The 20,468-nt window shown below is 58.6% G+C and overlaps 4 protein-coding genes across 8 annotated transcripts in view; 1 reads left to right on the plus strand and 3 right to left on the minus strand.

The window, feature by feature from the left end:
- Positions 1 to 89: 89 nt before the first annotated feature.
- Positions 90 to 4,199, plus strand: LOC147218158 (uncharacterized). 2 transcript variants are annotated; one of them, XM_086173310.1, is made up of 3 exons: positions 90 to 638; positions 1,067 to 1,128; positions 1,991 to 4,199. In XM_086173310.1, exon 3 carries the CDS (start codon positions 1,998 to 2,000, stop codon positions 3,192 to 3,194), a length of 1,197 nt encoding a protein of 398 aa, XP_086029436.1. In that variant the 5' UTR covers positions 90 to 638; positions 1,067 to 1,128; positions 1,991 to 1,997; the 3' UTR covers positions 3,195 to 4,199. The 2 variants fall into 2 exon arrangements, with proteins under 2 accessions (XP_086029436.1, XP_086029435.1); XM_086173309.1 differs by having other exon boundaries at positions 90 to 1,128.
- A 587-nt stretch (positions 4,200 to 4,786) lies between these two features.
- Positions 4,787 to 7,426, minus strand: prnpa (prion protein a (Kanno blood group)). Its single transcript, XM_086174066.1, has 2 exons — positions 7,352 to 7,426; positions 4,787 to 6,248 (listed from the first exon to the last, which is right to left on the minus strand). Exon 2 carries the CDS (start codon positions 6,236 to 6,238, stop codon positions 5,729 to 5,731), a length of 510 nt encoding a protein of 169 aa, XP_086030192.1. The 5' UTR covers positions 6,239 to 6,248; positions 7,352 to 7,426; the 3' UTR covers positions 4,787 to 5,728.
- Positions 7,427 to 7,635: 209 nt separating this feature from the next.
- LOC147218160 (ras association domain-containing protein 2-like) lies at positions 7,636 to 16,877 on the minus strand. 2 transcript variants are annotated; one of them, XM_086173311.1, is made up of 10 exons: positions 16,745 to 16,877; positions 13,243 to 13,314; positions 12,785 to 12,860; positions 12,375 to 12,526; positions 11,644 to 11,759; positions 10,757 to 10,899; positions 10,481 to 10,634; positions 10,263 to 10,384; positions 9,864 to 9,961; positions 7,636 to 9,314 (listed from the first exon to the last, which is right to left on the minus strand). In XM_086173311.1, exons 2-10 carry the CDS (start codon positions 13,293 to 13,295, stop codon positions 9,245 to 9,247), a joined length of 984 nt encoding a protein of 327 aa, XP_086029437.1. In that variant the 5' UTR covers positions 13,296 to 13,314; positions 16,745 to 16,877; the 3' UTR covers positions 7,636 to 9,244. The 2 variants fall into 2 exon arrangements, with proteins under 2 accessions (XP_086029437.1, XP_086029438.1); XM_086173312.1 differs by lacking the exon at positions 16,745 to 16,877 and adding an exon at positions 14,787 to 14,917.
- Positions 16,878 to 18,526: 1,649 nt separating this feature from the next.
- The window catches only part of slc23a2 (solute carrier family 23 member 2), a 24,655-nt gene continuing 22,713 nt past the window's right edge, over positions 18,527 to 20,468 (minus strand). For all 3 annotated transcript variants that reach the window (XM_086173827.1, XM_086173826.1, XM_086173825.1), the window contains one exon: positions 18,527 to 20,468. This exon is cut by the window's right edge and continues 806 nt beyond it. The gene's annotated coding sequence lies outside the window, so the exon portion shown is untranslated.

The following is a 20,468-nucleotide window of genomic DNA, read 5'->3' on the forward strand; positions in this document are numbered from 1 at the left end:
AAAGGGAGGCGTCGCCGAAGCTGCAGCGAGACCTTTCAGAAGCGACTTACTCACTGCACATGGCGAAGGACACGAGCCTGGCCGGCGGGGGGCGCCGAAGGGTTCGGGGCTGAGAAGAGGCACAAGGAATGCATGACTGGACAGTTGTCTACAAATATAAAGTTCAGACCGCCCAGCGAATCTTCTAAAGCCGCCACCTCACTCTTCACCTCACCGACCGGGACGGGACTCGGCCCTCGAAACGTCCGAGAGCTCGGCGGCTGGACGTTCTGCCGAGCCTTCAGAACCAGGCTTCATGTCGGGCATGAGTCCCGTCTCTGCCACGGCTTCATAAATAATTGTTCTCTCCGGTCCGTGTTAAATTTAGGCCGGAGCGACAGCCGATCCGGCAGCAGGTGTAAGATGTCTCCAGCACGTCAGCTGACAAACCACAGGCCGCAGTTCAGAAGTGCTTATGCACTTGTTTGCCTACATCAACAGACTGCCCTGGAAGACGAGGCCTTCTGACGACTGGTAGAAGCTTCTGACAACTGTAAGAACCTTCTGACGACTGGTAGAAGGAGACAGAAGAGACTTTGTCCTCCTCGCAAAGAGAAGGAAGCGCACATCGTGAAGGACAGCTGGAATAAGACAGACTTGTAAGAGTTACACTTATAAGACCCAGAATGGGAGGCGGAGGACAGTTACTCTGCTTATATACACAGAGATTGAGGGCTATAAAAGTAGGACGACACGGCGTCTCCGATTCCTTCGCCTTTTAAATTTATCTTGTTTTGTTTTGTTTCGATGCTCGCACATCTCGCGCCCCTCAGGGGAGCCGAGCTAGCCGTTAGCTGCTCGGCTAACATTTGGCAGGTTCGTTCTCAAACTAGTGGTTGCACGTTTCCTCTATAAGTGATTCAGAAAAGATAAAAACAGGGGGGGGGTGTTGGTAAATAAATAAATGAACGAGAAGAACCAGATAAATCACCTTCAACGGGAAGCAGCCCGTACAGCAGACGCCGGAAGTGACGTCATCCTAGGCCGCGCCCCCCACGCAGGTCGCTGACGTCACTGCCATTGACAGCTCCCTGCCGGGCAGCGGGACCGGACGACCCGACGACCGACCCGACGAACGGCTGTACGACGGTAAGCCTCGGGGGCGACGGCCGCGGGGCAGCCGGGAGGGACGGCGGGGACGGCGGGGTGAAGGCTGGGGAGAAGCGGCGTCCTGGAGGCGCCTGGAGGACACGGGGTGGAGGGATGGAGGGATGGAGGGATGGAGGGATGGAGGGATGGAGGGATGGAGGGCTGCACGGTGCATGACGGACGCTTTTAAACAAAGAGACTGACAGAGGAGATGACGGGGACTGAACCCAGGACCTCATTCATGCAAAGCATGGGCTCTGAGCTACATAAGACACAGGGCTGGAGGCTGGAGGCTGGAGGCTGCAGGGATGGAGGATGACCGCTGGAGCAGAGTTACGGGTGTCTGCAGAAGCTTTCTGACAGCATCCCTCATCCAACAGCAGCCACCCCAGGAACCCGGGGAGGCTTATCCACGCCTCGGATTCATCTCAACATCTCCATCTCCACCTCCACCTCCACCTCCACCTCCACCTCCACCCCTTCATGATGCACTTCACGCTTCGCCCACCTGCCAAGTTAAATGCACAAACAGAAAGACAACACGGACCTTTCCAGCAAATAACAGATGAGTGCATGAAAGGAAGGTTGATCACTGTCTCTTCTGAAAAAACATACATGTATATATACATATATATATATATGAATTTATTTTTAAATAAAGCTCCTGTCATTCAGTCGTTTTTCCACGGGTTAACAAATGTGCGCTGTAACTGTAAGAAAGCGCTGAGATGTTGTGAGTTTTCTGGACGGTCTGTGTGGCGTCATGGATTTGAGGTCACGACGGAACAACAATCATGATATTTGTGACGCACCGGCCGAGAACGCCTTCTGACTGCCGCTCCTCCTCGTCTTCCTCCCGCAGGGCAAACATGAAGCCGACTGCGGTGGCTCTTCTCGGCCTTCTCCTCCTTGTTCTCCACCCAGAGTTCTCCCTGGCCCGGGGCGGCAAAGGCTTTGGGAAGGGCTTCAACTTCAAGAAGCCCTTCTTCAACCGGGAGAGCATTCACAGCAACACGCTCAAAAAGAACACCAAGGGCACCAGCTCTCAGGCCGGAAACCCCAGACAACCCGGCAGGTACCCCCAGCAGCCAGGTAACTACCCCCAGCAGCCAGGTAACTACCCCCAGCAGCCAGGTAACTACCCCCAGCAGCCGTACCGTCCTCAGAACCCGGCGCGGGGGTCCCCGTACAGCGGAGGCAACGGTGGAGTTTACGGTGGCTACCCGGGCGGATACGTCAACCAAAACCCCAGCAACAAGATCCTGAGCCCTCGCTACGGCAGCGCGGGGTACCGGGGTCACGGCTACGGACGGGGCTCCCCGTTTTCCCGCTCGGTGGAGTCCATGAACCTGAGGCCCGACGACAAGTCCAGAGGGTTCGGACGAACGGCGGTGATGGCGGCCGCGGGGGGGGTCGTGGCCGGGATGGCGCTGGGCTACGGTCTGGGTCGCTTCCCTCGCCCGCCGTTCTCCTTCCACAGCGGCCAGGAGGAGTATTACTACAACCACTACATGTACAGGACGTACGGGGTCAGGTCCACCGACAGCGACGACTACGGTCGGGACTACGGGTACGCCCGGCCCCTGAGACCCTACCACGTCTTCATGGCCTCCTGCACGAACCACACGGCCGCCCCGCCTGTCGCCGCTCCCGAGAAGAAGGCCGGCGCGGCGCCTCCGGGCCCCGGGGCCGCCGCGGCGCCGGACCCCCGCGCTAACATCTCGTCACACGGCGACATCACCGACGCGAGGAATACCTCCGTCTCGGAGCCTCCGACTCCGACCCGGCTCACTTGGAACGGGTCCGAGCCCGGCGCCACCCCTCCCGCCTCCCGGCCCGGAGGCGTCGACCTCGACAGCGACACGGTCGGCATCGAAGAGATCGGCTACCCGGCGCTTATCCTCCAGGTCAGGACCAGGATGTGCCTGGAGCGGTACATGGAGTACGCTCAGGACTACCTGCAGAGGAACTCCGGAGGGCGGCGGCCCGGCGTCAGCGGGCTTTTAGCCCTTCTGGCAGGAGCGCTCGCGACGCTGCTCGGCAACGTCCTGATGGCGTCGCCTTAAGGTCCGCTTCCATCTCAGAGGGAGCGGCCGACGCTCGCTTGGCTTCACCTTCTGCTGCCGGAAGGAAATGTATTTGTTGTAAACGGCGCTGCTTGTGTATCGCGGGGAAAATCGTATTTAAAGTATTTACTCATGGGCTTTGCTGCATGCTAGCCTGTCACGGCGTCCGTCCCTGGGGAACGCCAGACCCGCTGCCATCTGTGAAATGATTGGCTGCAGTGGCGTGTGGAGGCGTGTGGAGGCGTGTGGAGGCGTGTGGAGGCGTGTGGAGGCCGGATGGGCCGCCGCCTGCTTCCAGCCCGGCGGCTCTGCATCGTAAACGATCACATCTTCGGTGCTTTCTGCTTCCAACGTTAGCGGAGCCGAGGTCCTCCGGATCTGCTCGGCCGTTTCAAAGGAAAAGGCGCTTCTCTGAAACTAATGCTGTGCAATATATTTCTGCGTGTGGCATTTTTTTCTTTCTGTTTTGGATCCACCTCCATGTTTTTCTCGCTCCGGTCAGCATCGGTCGCTTTTGTGTTATTTATTGCTTCCCCGGCCTCTAGCTGGTCTTCAAATCTGCCCCTCGTCGTTTCCACGGAAAGACGTTCCGGATTCCTCTTCATTTGATGACCTCAAACACACTAAGGGCATTTTTCCTACTCTTAGAAGACGCACTGTGGAGGCCACCTGCGAGATGCGAGCAGGAAGGTCTGGTTGGCAGAAGAGACGCCTTCCTGCCGACCAACGCCTCCTCCTCTTCCTCCTCCTCTTCCTCCTCCTCTTCCTCCTCCTCTTCCTCCTCCGCCGACCGCTAAAACCCTTTTCTCCGGCGTCCCGGAGGAGTTGCGATCCGCTGCCCGGCGCTCTGCTGTGAATGAACGCACTGTGGGACGCTCGCCCTCCATCGGGACGCGCCGGAAGGCTTTCCGTTGGACGCGTGGAGCCGTCAGGGTCGGCGAGGACGGAGAGCGTCGACGTGCACTTTTGCTTGTCTGCTTGTTTTGACAAATAAACATATCAGCTCAGCCGTGTGTGTGTGTGTGTGTGTGTGTGTGTGTGTGTGCTTTTTCCTGGGTTGAGTTGCCTGGGACGGAGGATGGCCCGGCGGAGGCGGCTTCTCTTTGGGTTCTCCAGCTTCCCGTCCCGATCCAGAACGTTCAGCGGCTCAGCAGGAGACGGCAGAGGGCAAGCGGAGGACGGGGACGTCCCATCAAACTCTCACCGCCATTGGACGCCCAGGCAGTGACATCACCGGTTTTCAGAGCTGGCCGTGAGAGACGGCGTTACATGAATATTTTATCATCCGCCCTTCCATTTGCCCCTCCGTCCGCGGCCCGATGGTGTCGGGCGTCTCCGGGGTCGACCTCACGGCTTCTCGCCGCCGCGTCGCGGACGTTCCTCTCGCCGGGCCTCCGACCCGGAGCCGCGCCCTTCGTCAGACAAGGGAAACGGTTTCCGCTGAAGAAAAGCAAAGATGTGACCGGAAGCTTCTGGAAGGAGCCGTGACGTTCGCTCGTCCGGTAACTCCACCCAAACACTTCTGAAACAAGCGTGTGTGAACGGACGGACCTCCATCCTGGAATAATGAATGTAAACACCCGTTTTGGTCTAATATAGTTTAATTTATGTAAGAAAATAAAACTAAGAAGCACAATCTTCTTTCAAACTCTACCAAAAGCTTTTAAGGGAGTCAAATCCAGACACAAACACTGAGCTGGTGAGCAGAAGGTGACGGAGAAGGTGTGTGTAGCTGCTGGTCCTGATGTGACGTCTTGAGGTAGATGGAACGGGACGACGGTTCTGATCTCCTGACGCTCTGCGTGGATCAGCTGGAAGACCAGGACCGGGACCAGGCGGGTCCGGAGTCCAACGAGGAAGCCCTCAACTCCATGCGGACTTAAAATCAGGACTAACTAAATGGTTTAATCAATTTCTCTTTGATGCTAAACTTCGGTTGAGGTCATCATCTCCCCGGCGTTCCAGTAGCTTTCCTTTCCTTTGGGTTGTTTCCTTGAACCTTCCCCTCTCCCACGGCCCCGAGCTGCGCCCACCAGAGGGCTCCGTGAACCCGTCCGGATCTACAGGACCGGAAGAACCCCAACGGCGGCCCGACGCGTTTATGACGCCTGAACGAAGGGGCGGCGGCGGTGACGGAGCTACGGGAGGAAACAACATTTCAATCTCGGAAATTCTGTCCTTTATCTCTTTTGGCAAATGAGTGACACTCAAAACGGAGAGGGGGTTCCAGCAGTCAGGTCACCGAGGGGTCACACCATCGTGTGTGTGTGTGTGTGTGTGTGATGTTACACCGCTATCCAGTCCCAGTGCCTCAGATGTGATGTCCTGATGGACGTTGGAAGGCCTGTGTGTTCAGCTGAAACGTGTGTTGTCATTGGTCCTTGTAGATCTAATGGTGGATAGAAATGTGTTTTCAGAGAGAACAGCGTTATGGATTGATTTCTGCTGAGCGACGGCCGGCGTGACGGTCAACAAGGTGGAATCTCTCGTATGGCCGTGTTTTGGTAGCCGGGCGTTTTCTTCCCGGGGCGCGGCTACAGGCCGGCCCCCCAGCGGCCGGCCAGCAGGGACGCCAGGGAGCCGATCACCACGATGATGCTGTTGTAGATGGGCCCGCTGGAGGCCCCGGTGTAGAACTCCATCCCCCCGGAGCCCTCCGGCTCATAGGCGGGTCTGGAGCCGTAGCCCCCCCCGTAGCGCGGGTAGCCGTACCCCCCTCCGTAGCCCCCGTACCCCCCCCCGTAGCCGCCGAAGCCGCCGTATCCTCCCCCGTAGCCGTAGCCGGGGCGGCTGAGGGCCGACCCCACCATGGCTCCTCCGATGGCGCCGGCGGCGGCCGCTCCGGCCACCTTCCCCGCGCTGGGGCCGCCGCTCTGGACGGGCCTGTAGCCCCCGCCCCCGCCCCAACCGCGGCCCCTCCCGCCGAAGCCGCCGCCGAAGCCGCCCCCTCCGCGGCCGCGGCGGGCCTGGGCGGCGGGCAGCAGCGCGGCCAGGAGCAGCAGGCAGAGGCCCAGGGACACGGGCGCCTTCGATGGACGGCTCATCGCCGGACGTCTGGAGAAACAAGAGGGAGGTTGGTGAAGAACGCCATCAGGGGTTTGGAGCCGCAAACAAAAACCGGAAAACACAAGAGTCGTTCTCGGAGCCGACGGACCGGCCATGAGGCGCAGCAGAAGGAGGTCCTCGGGCGGGCGGCGAGATGTTCTCGTGGCAGCTTTGCTGGTATTTTTGCGGCTCTAATAAGAGGAGGACAGATCGCGGCTCTTAATCTCGTCTTACACAAGCGCCGCTTCACCCCGAGCTCAGGAGCGGTGAGACGCCCGCCGTAATCTCTAATCCTCAGAGGGCGAGGAGGACGCCGTCTGGCCCCAGAGCAGAGCGGCCAGAGAGGCCAGAACGACCGGAGCAGCCAGGGTAGCCCTGGTGGTCCAGGTAGTCCAGGTAGTCCAGGTAGTCCAGGTAGCCAGGGTAGCCAGGGTTTGGCCGAGGTGGCCCCCGGTGAGGTCGAAGAGGAGAGCAGCTCCCCGTCCTTCCCTCCGCTGGCAGCAGAGCGCCGGCCCTAATCCGACCCGGGCTATTATTACACCGGCTCATTCACAATAATCCAGACAAGGTCCAGATCGGTGACCGCCACTGATAAATGGCGGGATGCCTTCGGGGTCGGAGTCCTGCTCCAGGGAAGGATGTCGCCCGGTTTCGGGTGCAAAGCAGGGAACGGACGCCGGCGGGCTGCGTTCGGCTGGAGCCGAACTCTGCCGTCCACGCCGTTCACGTGAGCCCGTCACTATTTACGATCCACGGCCCGAGACCGGAGAGCCGCCGCCGCCACGACCGAACGTCCCCGTCAGGGATCCATAAAGTCCACCTTATCTTCTCCATGAGGAGGAGGAGGAGGAGGTCGGCTTCATCGAACGGCGGCCCCGAAGATTCACGATTGAAGGATTGAACTGAAGGAGCGGCGCCGCCCAGGAGCTCCTGGCTCGGCTTCCGGGTCGACCCGGGACCTCCTGCAGCTTCGGCCGGATCGCTCACATTATAACGGCCGTCCGTTTTGAAAAGGTCTTCCCTTCACATCTTCTCTGGACAATCACGACCAGAACACGATGGTAGAAGGTGTGTGTGTGTGTGTGTGTGTGTGTGTGTGTGTGTGTGCTCACCTGTGGTTGGTGCTGGTTAGCTGTCTTCCTTCCTGCAGAAGGTGCAGAGCTGCTGCCGGTCCGTGTGAAAGTGTGTTTCGGGCGGCGCAGACGCTCTCCTGGACGCCCGGTCGGAGCCTCCCATTGGCCGAGGGCCGGTAAGCCGCTGCACAGATTACTCCTTCTAGTTTGAGCGAACACGCCGTCGCGCTCGCCGTAAATAAAGCACGACACGTAACGACTCCCGAAGCCTCCCGCTGATGAACGGGGAGCTGATCTGATGGGATGAAGATCATTACCTAACATCTCTGAAGATCTCCGTTTATTAAATAATCCCTGTTTCAAAACAAACACCAGGTTTCACCCACATGGCAGAGACCACACTCAGTCCAGCACTTTGAGGAACACGTACAAAAGTCTGGAAAATACAGCATGCAGGTTCTCAGCATCTCACACACACACACACACACACACACACACACACACACACACACACACTCCAGCTATAAGACACCTGTTTCTCCCTGTTTTCACCAGAAAACCAAGTAGTTGCAGCCTTTGGCCCCAGACCAGACCAGACCAGACCAGACCAGACCAGACCAGACCAGACCTGAAGCTCTGAAGACCTCTGAGGTAGGACAAGCACTGTCTTGTTCCTCCACTAGATCTTTCTCTGTGGAAGCAGCCGAGAACCATGGCGGCGTCTCACCGAAACCCTCTGGGAGGAACCTTCTGAGAGGAACCTTCTGAGAGGAACCCTCTGGGAGGAATGGAGGGAGCTGTTCTGATCTTCACAGACAGGTTGGATGCCAGCTCATCAAAGATCTTACACAAGGGTTTCAGGGTTAACCTCCACGAGGATCAGGTCAGGAGAGCTCCTCACGGTGTCGCTGAGGAGATGTGGAGCTGAGGACAGAGTCCCTGGATCACAAGCAAAGAGTCAAAACAGCTTCAGGCCTTCAGCAGAGTTCTGGTTTGAGCTGCACGTCAAGGAGGCATCTCCATCACTGAACTACTTGGATCTCAAGGAAAACCTGAGACGTGACTGGAAAGAACAGGCCCGTCTCCTCTCATGGGGGAGCTGGACCAGGTGCTCATCCAGAACATTCTTCCATCACGCATCCAGAACATTCTTCCATCATGCATCCAGAACATTCTTCCATCACACATCCAGAACATTCTTCCATCACAGGTGAACCATGCCCATTGTCCACAGGTTCCTGTGCTCCATCCATGTTGGAGAAGGACAGATGGTGTGCTACCGCAGGTTTACAATCAGTCCAGGTGTCACTGTGCTTCAAACATCTCAACAGAGGACAATAATCCACCGGGAGTCAAAGAGGGGCCTGTTTTTGTGAAGACCAGGTCAGGATTTGGAGTCGATCAAATGAGAACGTGTGTGAGGAACCGGCCGGCCGGTGAGCTTGGCTTAGCGTGAAGCCCGGAACCCGTGGAGAAGATGAAGGTCGGCGAGTCCTCTCGGCAGAGCGGGGCGGATCCGCGTGGAGCTCACAGCGAGCGTCCAAATGGACCGGGGAGCGTCTGTGGCGTCCAGGAGGTCCACGGGTGCCTCCTGGACGTCCCTCTGCTCGCAGATGGAAACCACAGGAAGCCTCCACGCCTGCTCCGCCTCGCACAAAGAACAGAGAAGCTCTGGCGGGCCGGCTGGAGGAGGAGGGGGAGGAGAACGTGGGACGGGTTCCTCAGGCGGCGTCCCGCGGACGGGTTTGTGCTCAGAAACCTTCAGCGGGCGCTTCGGTCCGACCCGTTGTGCTTTGAGAACGTCGGCTCGGCCCGCAGGACCGCGGCAGGAAGACGTGAGGAAGGATTGCTTCGGGCGTTCTTGTTCGGGCCGACGTCGGAGGAAACGGCGGCGGCGGCGGCGGAGCCCGGGCGGCTTCTGGCGGCGAGGAATCACATGCAGGCGGCCCCTTCTGGAAGACCACCCAGATGCTTCTCGATGATGCACCGCAGGGAGTTGTACCTGCGGAGGGCCAGCAGATCTCAGCGTGCGCACGGGAGGTCATGGAGACATTTAGTCCACACGGTTCCCGTGACAACAGAAACACGGTTGGACGGTGACGGCGGCTCCACCGGGTCGCCGTCTGAACCCGGCGACATCCGGAGAGGAGCCCCGAGCCGAGTCCCGGCTGGAGGCCTTCGGGACTCCGAGGACAATTGGAAGAGACCCGACGGCGGCCGATCCCGTCCCGGTCTCCTCCTCGCCCCTCCAGGAGGGGGTGGATGAAGAACCTCTGTCGTGCACGTGTCCTCCAGGTCTTCGCAGGAGGCTGTGGAACCGGTTGCTAGCGGCTGCTAAAGCTGCGTCAGACAGGAACCTCAGGGCTGTGGAGGTCAGCTGGTCTATCTGACCAGGCGTTCAGGACAGGCCAGCAGGGAAGACGCCGCCGCCGCCGCCGCCGCTCACTCAGCTGAACCCGGAGGTGACCGGCAGAAACGGCGGCGCTGCCCGACGACCATTAGAACGGACACTTTCCTAGAATGAAAGCGGTGCCGGTCAAAGTTCTCGTACCTTCTCCTGAGTTTCTGCACCTCCCTGTCCTCCTCCTCCTTCAGCTTGGTGATGAAGCTCTGCAGGACAGGCATCTCAAACTTGATGTACTGCGCCACCTGGTGGGAGAAGAGAGGCCGCCGGAGGCAGCTTTTCACCACGGGCTTCCCGACGGCCTCCGGCTACTTTCCCGCGAAGGTCGTCTGACTTTGGCCCTGAGGTTTAACTGACACGCGGATCCGCGGCGATTGTTGCCGAGCTGGTTTCAGAATCACGGAACTGCTGAAGTCCCATCTTTCTGAACATCGTGGCTACAGCGGATAAGTTGGAGACGCGACGCCAAATACATATATCTGGAGATCGTCTCCGGCTCGGAAACCCCGGGATAAACGTCACGGTTCATAAGGAGAAGTGATTTACATCGTAAGTGACTTCTTCGCCCAAATCCTCCTCCATGAGGAAGACTTTGCAGACCTGCTCGCAAGGACCCTGCATGATTTTCAGCACCAGGGGATAGTCGCTCCTCTTCATCTTCACACGCTCTGCAACGTGAGCAAATCCACACGTGAGCCGGATCACGCCGACGAGCCAAAAGGCCACGGCGGGAGATCCGGGACGCAGAAGGTTTTCACACTCACCCCCGCTGGCGTGGACCAGATAGAGCGCAAAATCATCGGGGCAGTTTTCAATTTTGAACTTGTTGAGGAGAACCCTCAGCACCTGAGGAGTCTTCATGCAGCTGTTGATGCGCACGTGGGTGACCGAACCATAGGCCGGGGTGAAGACCGCCGTCTGAGGGGGAGGAGAGGAAACACTCCGCTGACATCTTCACGGAAACATCCGGACGTGTTTTTGTAACCCTTTTCCGAGCCGACGCGCCGGCAGATCTCCCTGGAGAGGACGAGGATCATCACCTTGTGGTTGTAGAAGTGTCCGTTGATGGAGAAGCGGTGGCGTCGGATCTTCCTCTGGTCGCCGGGCGAACGGCGCTGGCCACGTCTCAGGACTCCGGCGTCGCTCTTCGTCCTGAGGAGCTGCGCCGAACTCTCGCTGTCATCTGTCCAACCGACAGGCATTAGCTGGGACCTGCTCCTCAGCCGGTTCAGAAGGTAAACCCGGTAAAAAGACGGTAAAGGTTACGGACACTTTCTTTCTTTGCGCAGCTCGTCGGACTTCAGCCGGGAGCGCGAGGAGCTGCGCCCGAGAGCCAAGCGCGAGTTAATGCGACCGACGCATTGCGATGATTAGCAATTCCCTGCCCCGGCCCTGCGTTCAGAGTTACTCGGCTTGGGAAAATTTAGCCCGTGTTCCCGGTGGACCGGAACGGGACGGATGGGTGAGACAACTAACTCGGTATCGGTGAGTTCCAGGTGACCTGGGAGAGGAAACACCTGAAACCCTGTGAGGTTTCACTGCTTGGCTGCAGCCTGGTGCTGCTTTGGACAGTGATGGAATCAGAGCAGCTGATTTCTAGCGGGCTGAAGCAGATACGGGGAGATTTCACAACCTTTACTCCATACGCCAGGTACTTACACCCCAAAAAATTCAAGTCCAAAAGGTGGATGGAGATCTCCATCTCCACCCCCGTGGCTCTGACTGAAGGACGGGCAGAAACTGGGTCAATGAATGAATGAATGATTTCTATTTCTCTGGGTCCCGCTGGTCCTTCTCCTCCTCGGTGCAACACTTGGATGAGAGGAACCCCATGATCACCTCCATGACTCACTGACGAGCTGCACCTCCGACCACTGACCGCCAACATCTGGGTGAAACTTCCGGATGCTCTCAGTGGTCCACTCACCCTCTGCCTGCTGGTTCTCCACGCCGTTGCCCTCTGGCTGGCTGTCAGGAGGGGTCACCTCCAGCGCGGGGGGCGTCTGTGCTGCAGTCTGAGGAACATCTGTGCTGGTCGGGGACCTTCAGGGACCAAACATCACACACACATGTTGGTAGGACACCCAGGACATGGCAGAGACAACAGGAGACAACCAATGATCTAGATCCTTGCTCTAGATGGTTGAGACTCACTGTGACTGTACACACACATGCACATGTACACGCACATGCACGTACACACCCATGCGCCCGTGTGTGTGTGCACGCGCACGCGCACACGCACACACACACACACACACACACACACACACACACACACACACACGTTTAAGTCATTAAGACACTGAGTGTTTGCTGTGTTATCTTTGGAACAGGAATAGCGTCATCTGATGTCTGAACAACACAGACTAAACAAGTCGTGAAGCCCAGTGGACCAGAGTGATGTGTGGCTGCTGGGAGAACGTGCACGACGACGTGCTTTGAGCACGAGAGGTTCACGGCGGGCCGACGTTCAGATGACACGGACGTCTTCTGTGAAAAAGCGTTGTCGCCTCGGAGAAAAGAGATCGGTCTGAGAACCGAGTGTCTCTGGCCTTTTGTCAGTGAGACGACAGCGGATGCATGAAGGCTGCATGAAGGCCCCCCCCGCCCCAGTTCCCGTCACTGAGGTGTAACCCAGGACGCGGGACCTCCTACCCTTGACTGTCCAGATTGCAACCCGAGTGCCAGGAGGTGGAGGAGGGGGGCGGTCGGATGCGCTCGTGGTCGTCCTGCATCTGCAGCCTGATTGGTCGGCGCAGGCCCCAGAAGATGTTCAGCAGACCTTCCACGATCAGCTCCCCCTCTTCCTGATGGCAGCATCAGTGCACAGCACACACACACACACACACACACACACACACAAACAGGTTACACACAGTGTGCAAATATCAACCCTTCACACCATCAATGTGTCCACTACATTTAATTACACATGATTGACACACACACACACACACACACACACACACACACACACACACACACACACATACACACACACACACATACACACACATAGACACACACACCCACACAGACACACACACAGGATTGTACAAACCCACCTCTCTGTGGCGGAGCTGTAGAGTCTGTCCTTCATAGTAGAGGTTGTACATTTTGAGATGTGACAGGATGGTTGTCCTGGAAACAGAGATGTTGGAGCTCTGAAGAAGAACCCTCCGCACGCCTCCGAGCCCCGAACGCCACGCGAGACGACGCCCGGCTTTCAATGACGTCTTGTCAACCGAACGAGCCTTTCAACGCCCACCGTCTTTATGTGACGCAAACCATCGGCGTTCCCGCGAGACGTGACATCTATGTGAAGGGGAATAACGTGATTCCACGCCCGGTGCTGTTCCTGATAAGAGTGTGAGCAGCTGTGAGGTGTTTGGACGTCTGTGTTCGCCGCCGTGAAAACTCCACATCCTCATTACCTCCGACCACGGGCCGAACCTTGAAGTGAAACCCCGTCCCTGTGTCGAGTGCAGGAGTGAGTTAGCGCGCATTCATGCCGAATCCTTACTTGCTGATGAATTTGTTTTCTCCAATCTGAACTCCGTCTTGTTTATCATCCATTCTCGGCAAGCGGGAGGGTCTGCGAGACAAAGACACGACAGAGACACGTCATTGGCCGCCGCCCGCCTGGGTCTCATGACGCCTCATGACCGGCGGCGGGCGGCGACCCGGGGAAAGAGGGGCAAAGCAGCAGAGGCACATCATCTCCATTTCACTCAGAACACTGCACGCCCTTTCAGCTGAACTGGAGTCACGTGTCGGGCCAGGCGGCCAGGCGGCCAGGCGGCCGGGCGGCCAGGCGGCGGTGTGCGTTCTCTCCTTCCCGCCGAGGCCGGGCTTCCTTCTCGTCCCTCTTTTTCCACATTAGCATGCGTGCAGCTGTTCACGATGGCACCCCGCCATCCGCCCGCTGCTTCTTTCACATCCTGGCTAGCGCGCTTGGATTTGAATGCTTCTTTGTTTCTCGGCGGTCCGGGCGGAAGGTCCCGGAAGGACGAGGACAGGTGCCGGACACTCGGGCCGCCGGCCGACACCCAGGACTTTTGCTTCGGCGCTGACTCCGCGTTTATCAAAGGACGTGAGGACTTGTTAGCAAATGGTCCGGTTGGCGCCGCGCAGGGACGGACCGGTGGCGAACTAACACAGAACACACTCCATTCTTCGCTGCAGAGTTCAAACTGGAAACTAAACTTCCTTTGAATTGATCGCTAAATCGCCAAAACAAGCGGCACAGTGTTCCATAAAAACCCTTATGGATATTTCTTGAAAATCAGCCGTGTTTCTTTCTGAACATACCATTAGACCGGAGACACGCCGCCACCTTCTCTGCTGTTCGGCCGACGGGCCGTGCTGAGTTTGAACCGTCCGCTAATCAGATTTCACAAGGCACGGGAGGAAACGGAAAACAAATCCATGACGGCGAGGCGGCAGGTGATCTCGTCGGAGCCGCTCGTGAGTCTGACGGCCGCAGGACGGCGCCGAGCGGCACGGACCAAGGAGCGGAGGTATCCACGGTATCTGCTCGGGGACGGACCGTCGCGATGTGTCGACGCCACGGGGGAATGAAAGGCGTCCGTGTCGCATTCGCTTTCATGCAGACATTGGAAGGCAAGTCTGACGAAGCACGAGCGACGGGGCCTTGTGAAGAAGAAGGGCTGAGGTCCTCCTCGGCTCCTGATGCTCTCCGTGCCGTGGCTCTTAGAAAAGCCTGCTTGTTTTCTGCTGACTTTTGTGTCGGCGCCTCAGAATGTTTGGATGATTTCCTGTTGGCTCTTGATTTCTCCGCAAAGCGAAACCAAAAGGTTGACCTCTTTCTTCTCTGTAGACGGAGGAGCCGGCGGTGGGTTTCCCTCTGCAAGATGGCGACTTTCGACAAGAATGAGATTCAACGTACGCGGCCTGTCCTCGGCGGGGGTTTAAAAAACCTAGACCCGCTTCTAATGGCTGTAAGCCGTCATTACTAAAAGGGGACGCTTTTCGAGATTACCGGTTTGACACAAATCCAGAGCCTCTGCGCCGCAGCAACGACAGACACGGAGAAGCCTCACCTACCGTCCAAATCTGATAACGGCGGTCGCGGCCCTGAGAGGTCGTCCGGTCGGCACACGTGCGGGTCGGCCGAATGGACGCGCAGCCGGGGCCGAGTCCTCCGGGAGCTCGCCGCCTCTGCCGTATCGCGGGTGCGGCGGCGAGCAGACGAGGAAGCGTTCGCGAGAAGGAAGCGCTCCCCTTCCGTGGCATGCCTTCCTCCTCGGCTCGGCCGGTCACACAGGAAACTGACATTAACCCGTCACGCGGCTCGCAACTTCCTCAATTCAAACAGCCAGATGGGCCTCGGCCGCGCTCGACCGGAGGCCGAGAGACGGCCGGGTCCGACGCCCCAAACAAGCCCGGGCCGTCGCCATCTGAAGCACATGTGTTTCCGTGTTGTAGGCCGATGAAATATTAACAGGAATCGGCCGTGCCCCCGCCAGCCCCATCAATATTTCAGCTCCCACATCAGGCCCCGTCAAGCTCATCAGCTGACCGCTGACCCACAGCAGCACGTCATTAGTCCTGCTCAAGGGCCGCCACGCTCGCAGACTCATGAATGCACGAGGCCGCGTTCTCAAACCGGGACCACGATATAATTCAGCCGGACGCTCACAAGACCAGCGTGAACTTTAAATCGAGCCCCGGGCCGGTCCTTCGATCTGGTGCAGCTGTGGCCGGGAGCGCCGGCGCGGCCTGCTGGATTTTAAACCGGCTTTCCACACGCCCGCCGTGCGCCGTCGCCACAATCGGCGATGAGTGAACTCCAGTTCATCCCGAGCCGCCGTCCGTGCGTGACCCGCCTCTGGGAGACAGGTCAGAGGTCGAAGGTCGGCCGTTGGGCCTCAGCGCTCCCCGGCGGTGGCCTGAAACGCTCGGCGTCTGACTCCTCGGCGGACCGTCCACGGCCTCTGAGCCTCCGGGGCAGAGACGGGCTCGACGGGAGGCGGGTCGAACCCCGGGCCCGCTGGCGCTTGTGCGTTCGGTACGTGTGGACCGAGGCTCTTTGAGGTTTAGTCCGGCAGGCCGAGACATGGCTTTTGGACCATGTCTTCCTCCAGGCCTTCAAGAGTTGAATCCTTTGCCCCGGAGAGCGAGGAGGACGCTACAGATCCTCATCTGATCTGGATTGTCCACGCTGGGCTCCGGTGGGAACACCTGGGACGGGAGACACGCAGCGCTTTGCAGGAATCCTCCAGATAAACTGGGAGCTGCTTGTTTAACACTAGCGGCAGAAGAGGAACGGCGCGTATTTGTGGATATTTTCCCGTCCTGACCCACATCTGACCCGCGGCCGTTCCGCACGGAGGAGCTCACATCTGAGCCCCGGTCCGAAAGTGTCCGAGAAGCCCGGGCTCCCGGACGCGGGCGGCCGCCCCGGGCCTCCGCCTCCCCCTCGGTCCCCGGGCTTTCGAACCCGCCGGTTCGTCCGTCTGCTTTTCCCCGGACGGGAGCGACCGGCCATCTTCCGCGGGCCGCGGCTCCCCTTCGACACACAAACCCCTTGTCTTCTGCACCGACCCCCCGCCGCCGGGCCCTTTGTCGCCATTGTCATGGCAACGGCGCGGCGGCCGAACCGTGAACACAAAGCCGCCTTGAGCGCCGCCGGGCCGCCGGCAGCGGGACCGCTCCCGCCTCCGGTGCCGGGCGGAGCGAAACAAAGGCTCACATCCCGTCCGACCCGGACGGACTTGAACTGCTTTTAGAAAAAAACAAAAGTCCGCCGCCGTCCCTCCGCGGGCCGGGACGCTCGCGCCTCCAGCCGCGGCACATCGCCGCTGAAAGTGCGGCTCTCCGGGGGACGCGGAAATCACGGCCGTACCGGAGCTGCGGGAGGCTCGGCGGGACCCAGCACCGACCGGACCGGTGCCCGGAGGCATCTGTGTGTGTGTGTGTGTGTGTGTGTGTGTGTACGTGGCGTCCGTGAACGCCTCTCTCCGTGGAGCTAACCTCCAGCCGCTGCTAGCACGGATACAGACCGTTAGCCGCCCGCCGCCGTCCGGGTCCCGGGGAGTCGGCGTGGGTCTGGAGGGCGCCGCTCCGCTCCTCCGCCTCGGCTGGGGGTCCGGCTCTCTCCGGCTGTCCTGCCCGGCTCCCCGGCTCTCCTCCCCGGGTCCGGCGGTGCGGCTGCGGCTCCTCGTCCTCCTCCGGTTCTTCTCGTGCCTCCGGAGCCGCGCGTGCATCCACAGGCGCCGTGACGTGTCGGGGGCGCGAGCGGACCATCTGCCTTGGAGGAGCTCGCGCGCGCGCGCGCGCACGCGGCGCTGCGTGACAGCCAATCAGCGGCCGCCCCCCCGGAACAATAGAGGGCTCGTGCACAGCGGGGCGGATCAAAGGGAAGCCCTGAGGACCTCCGAGGGCCTGCAAGACCTGATCCAAGGAAGACCTGCACCCTGGAAGACCTCCTCCCCTGGAGGACCTCCTTCTGGGGAAGACCCCCTCAGACCTCCTCACCCGTAAAGACCAGGAGTGAACTCCTCCTCTTGACTCCAGTCCTCTTTCTGGTCTCTCTGGTCTTCCTCCAGACCTCCTGCCCGGCAGCTCCGACCTCAACACGATCTTCTCCGTCCTCGTCCAAACCATCTCAGTGTGATGTTACCTCCAGAACATCTAGCATGTTCTAACCCTCTGATGAAAACCGGACACCATGGTTGCTCCCAGATCCGTCTTTGTTTCCTGTCCTCATCACAGCTGAGCCGCTCCTCCACCTTCTTCTGGTGGTCCTCCATGCTTAAAGTCCTCCACCTTCTTCTGGTGGTCCTCCATGCTTTAAGTCCTCCACCTTCTTCTGGTGGTCCCCCACACTTAAAGTCCTCTGCTGTCCCACTCTGGTCCCTCTCCTCCACAGGCATGGCCCGTCCTGCTGCCAACCTCTCAAGATGTTCCTCCACAGATCAGCTTCTCACCTTCAGATCCACAACACCTCTATCTTTTCAACAAGAACTACGACATCGGGACGTTTGAACGGTGGAACCATCTTCAGTGTGGAGAACACGATGCTCTTTTCTGGTTCATCTACACATGCTCTCGCCTCAAAGGCTCATGACGAAGATCCTTGTCGGAGAAGAACGGCCGCGTCCCAGAGGTGAAGAAGCCTCTGTGACGAGGGGGTGAAGAAGTTCAAGTCCAGTTGCCACGACAAGATGTTGCTAAGAACGGACTGAAGAACCTCCACCCGGCGGCAAGAGGCGGCAGGAGGACGCAGAAGATACAGAAGACGCAGAAGATGCGGAAGATGCGGAGCCTCAGGCGTGAAACACAGAGTATTTTCCCGCCGTGAAGGTGTTCGTGGTTGGAGTCATCTCGCTCGTCTTCTACGTTCTACTCGAGTGAAGATCAACCTCAGCACGCAGGCGCGCCCTCCAGAACCTTCTCACCATATAAGATCACCTTTGTGGAAACATTATGAGAAGATTGAACGTCATCAGGACCTCCTGAAGCAGCAACTCAAGGCCAACAACCCAAGTCAGGGAGGAGGCCGTCGCTGCCAGGCTGCTGCTTCCAGGCTGCTGCTTCCAGGCTGCTGCTTCCAGGCTGCTGCTTCCAGGCTGCTGCTTCCAGGCTGCTGCTTCCAGGCTGCTGCAGGAGGTTGGTAGATGTTGGTGAGGGACGTCGGGGTCGCAGGTCGGACAAGCTGAACCCACGGACTCTAGCGGACACGGAGGGACTCGGACGGATTCCGACGGCGTGCGTTTGCGACGTGAAATGATTTGCGCCCGTCTCCTGGTTCGGCGGCCAAAGAAGACAGAAGAGCCAGTAGCTGAACGCTGAGTAACATCTTATTAAATAGTATTAGGAACAAAGAATAAAACATTTGCTCGCTACAGTTAGTTTACACATATTATCTCTTCCAGGATATTTAGCAAACTTTACCCCATTAAATATACATTTAATTTCTTTACACATCGATTTATAGTCGCCCGCTCTTGATTTGTACTGGTTATGTGTTAAACGTGGACAGAAAGCAATGTTAGAGTAAAAAAATACAAATGTGAAAATGTTCTAGGATACAAAGCCGGATTTCACCAAAGCACAGACTGGATAGGATCATATCGTACTTTACTTTTCCCAAATCAAAGTACAAGACGAAGCGCGTCGCGATGTCAGACTGAACGGTATGATTCTTCTTACAAAACATGGAGACGATGTATAAAAATAAGACAGACCGAGCCGTCCGGCCCGGGATATCGTGCGGCCGCGAGACGACTGACAGGCGCGACTCAGGACGCCGCTCAGGACGCCGTCCCAGCAGACGCTTCGCCGACACCGAGCCGCTCGTTTTCACCTCCTTTTTTCTCCCGCATCCACATATACGAGGACGGGAAGAACGCCCGGAGGGGAACGGGTCGAGCGGCAGAGGCTCGGTGGCCGGACGCCGCCGGGCCAGGAGGAGGAGGAGGAGGAGGAGGAGGAGGAGGAGGAGGAGGAGGAGGAGGAGGAGGAGGAGGAGGAGGAGGAGGAGGAGGAGGTAAGTGCTGGTTGCATGAACATGATCTGACAAACAAGTCACGCAGTGTGCATGTGATTGTGCGGAATCTGGTCTGGACAATTTACTGGCAGCCCCCGAGCGGCCCCAGGCGGCCTGGACCCGACACACACACACACACACACACACACACACACACACACACACACACACACACACACACACACACACACACACACACACACACACAGCCAGCCAGTTCCACGCCTCAGACGGTCCTTCCGGGGCCGGCGAGCCCCACAACAGCCCCGCTGACCCACGTCTGCGATCGGAGATCCGGCGTCTCCAGCCGGACCGTTGGCAGCTCCACATGTGCAAAGAGCACTGGGGATAAAAAGGGCCGGCGCTGCGTTCAAATGGAATGGAATGGAAGCAGCAGACGACCACCGGGACGAGCGTGACCGCTCACTCTTTTTTTGTTTGTTTTATCTAAAAGAAAAAAAAGAAGCCTTTTTTTTCTTCTAGAGGCACCGCCTGCGGCCGAGGACGAAGGCTCGGGGAGGTCGAAACTCAAATACTTTCATTATTGTGCAAGAGTTTCCGTCCGCACAAACATCGCACGACGTCTTCCCATAAATAAATAAATACATTTAACAAGATTAGGAGGTGAGAAGACGGGGGTCGGACTTCACGCTAATCCTGGTCTGCGCGACAGGAGGACGTCTCCTTTGGTTTGCGGAGACGACGGGAATCCACAACGTCGCATTTTTGGTTTCTCTGCGCCGGATTCTCGCAGCGTTCTCGCATCGCGCCGCTTCCTACGTTCACGTCCACCCGGAGGTGGACCTTCGGGCCCCGAGCCGCGGGCCTCGGGTTTGGGGGGCTGAGAGGACCTTCTGCAGGTGGCGGCACATAAGATGCGCCAGGGGACGGCAGATCTCACAAGCGCACGCGCCAGGAGGACACGTGCACGTCGAACACCTACAGGAACAGACGGAGCCGAGCCGTCACGGCAGATCCACCGCGGCCGGAGAGCTCCGCAGTAGATGCCGGACGCTTCTCGAAGGTCGGATGTTCACGTGGTTCTGGTCTCCAGGACCACCGGCCCGCACCCACCATACAAACACGCAGGAGGGGAGCTCAGGTCCGCTTCACTGATGGGCGAGTGTCGGCCCCGCACGGAATACTGACGCCGCGAGGAGATGCAAACCAGGCTGTCTGGAGGAACCTTCTACGTGGAGCAGACCAGAAGGTGGAGGTGGTGTTGCAGAGGAGGA

The sequence above is a fragment of the Fistularia commersonii genome, chromosome 26 (genome assembly GCF_037954325.1).
Source record: "Fistularia commersonii isolate RoL2024-O1a breed Wild chromosome 26, RoL_Fcom_v1.0, whole genome shotgun sequence".
NCBI classification, from domain to species: domain Eukaryota; kingdom Metazoa; phylum Chordata; class Actinopteri; order Syngnathiformes; family Fistulariidae; genus Fistularia; species Fistularia commersonii.

What these genes read in the sequence shown, in the direction of transcription:
- LOC147218160 (XM_086173311.1), bottom strand. Translation starts at nt 13,295, where the DNA reads ATGGATGATAAACAAGACGGAGTTCAGATTGGAGAAAACAAATTCATC. An exon ending in TCTGGTCCACGCCAGCGGGG is followed by an intron (nt 10,385 to 10,480) that starts GTGAGTGTGAAA and finishes CTCACGTTGCAG; the next exon opens with AGCGTGTGAAGATGAAGAGG. An exon ending in GCGAAGAAGTCACTTACGAT is followed by an intron (nt 9,962 to 10,262) that starts GTAAATCACTTC and finishes TTCTCCCACCAG; the next exon opens with GTGGCGCAGTACATCAAGTT.
- prnpa (XM_086174066.1), bottom strand. Translation starts at nt 6,238, where the DNA reads ATGAGCCGTCCATCGAAGGCGCCCGTGTCCCTGGGCCTCTGCCTGCTG.
- LOC147218158 (XM_086173309.1), top strand. Translation starts at nt 1,998, where the DNA reads ATGAAGCCGACTGCGGTGGCTCTTCTCGGCCTTCTCCTCCTTGTTCTC.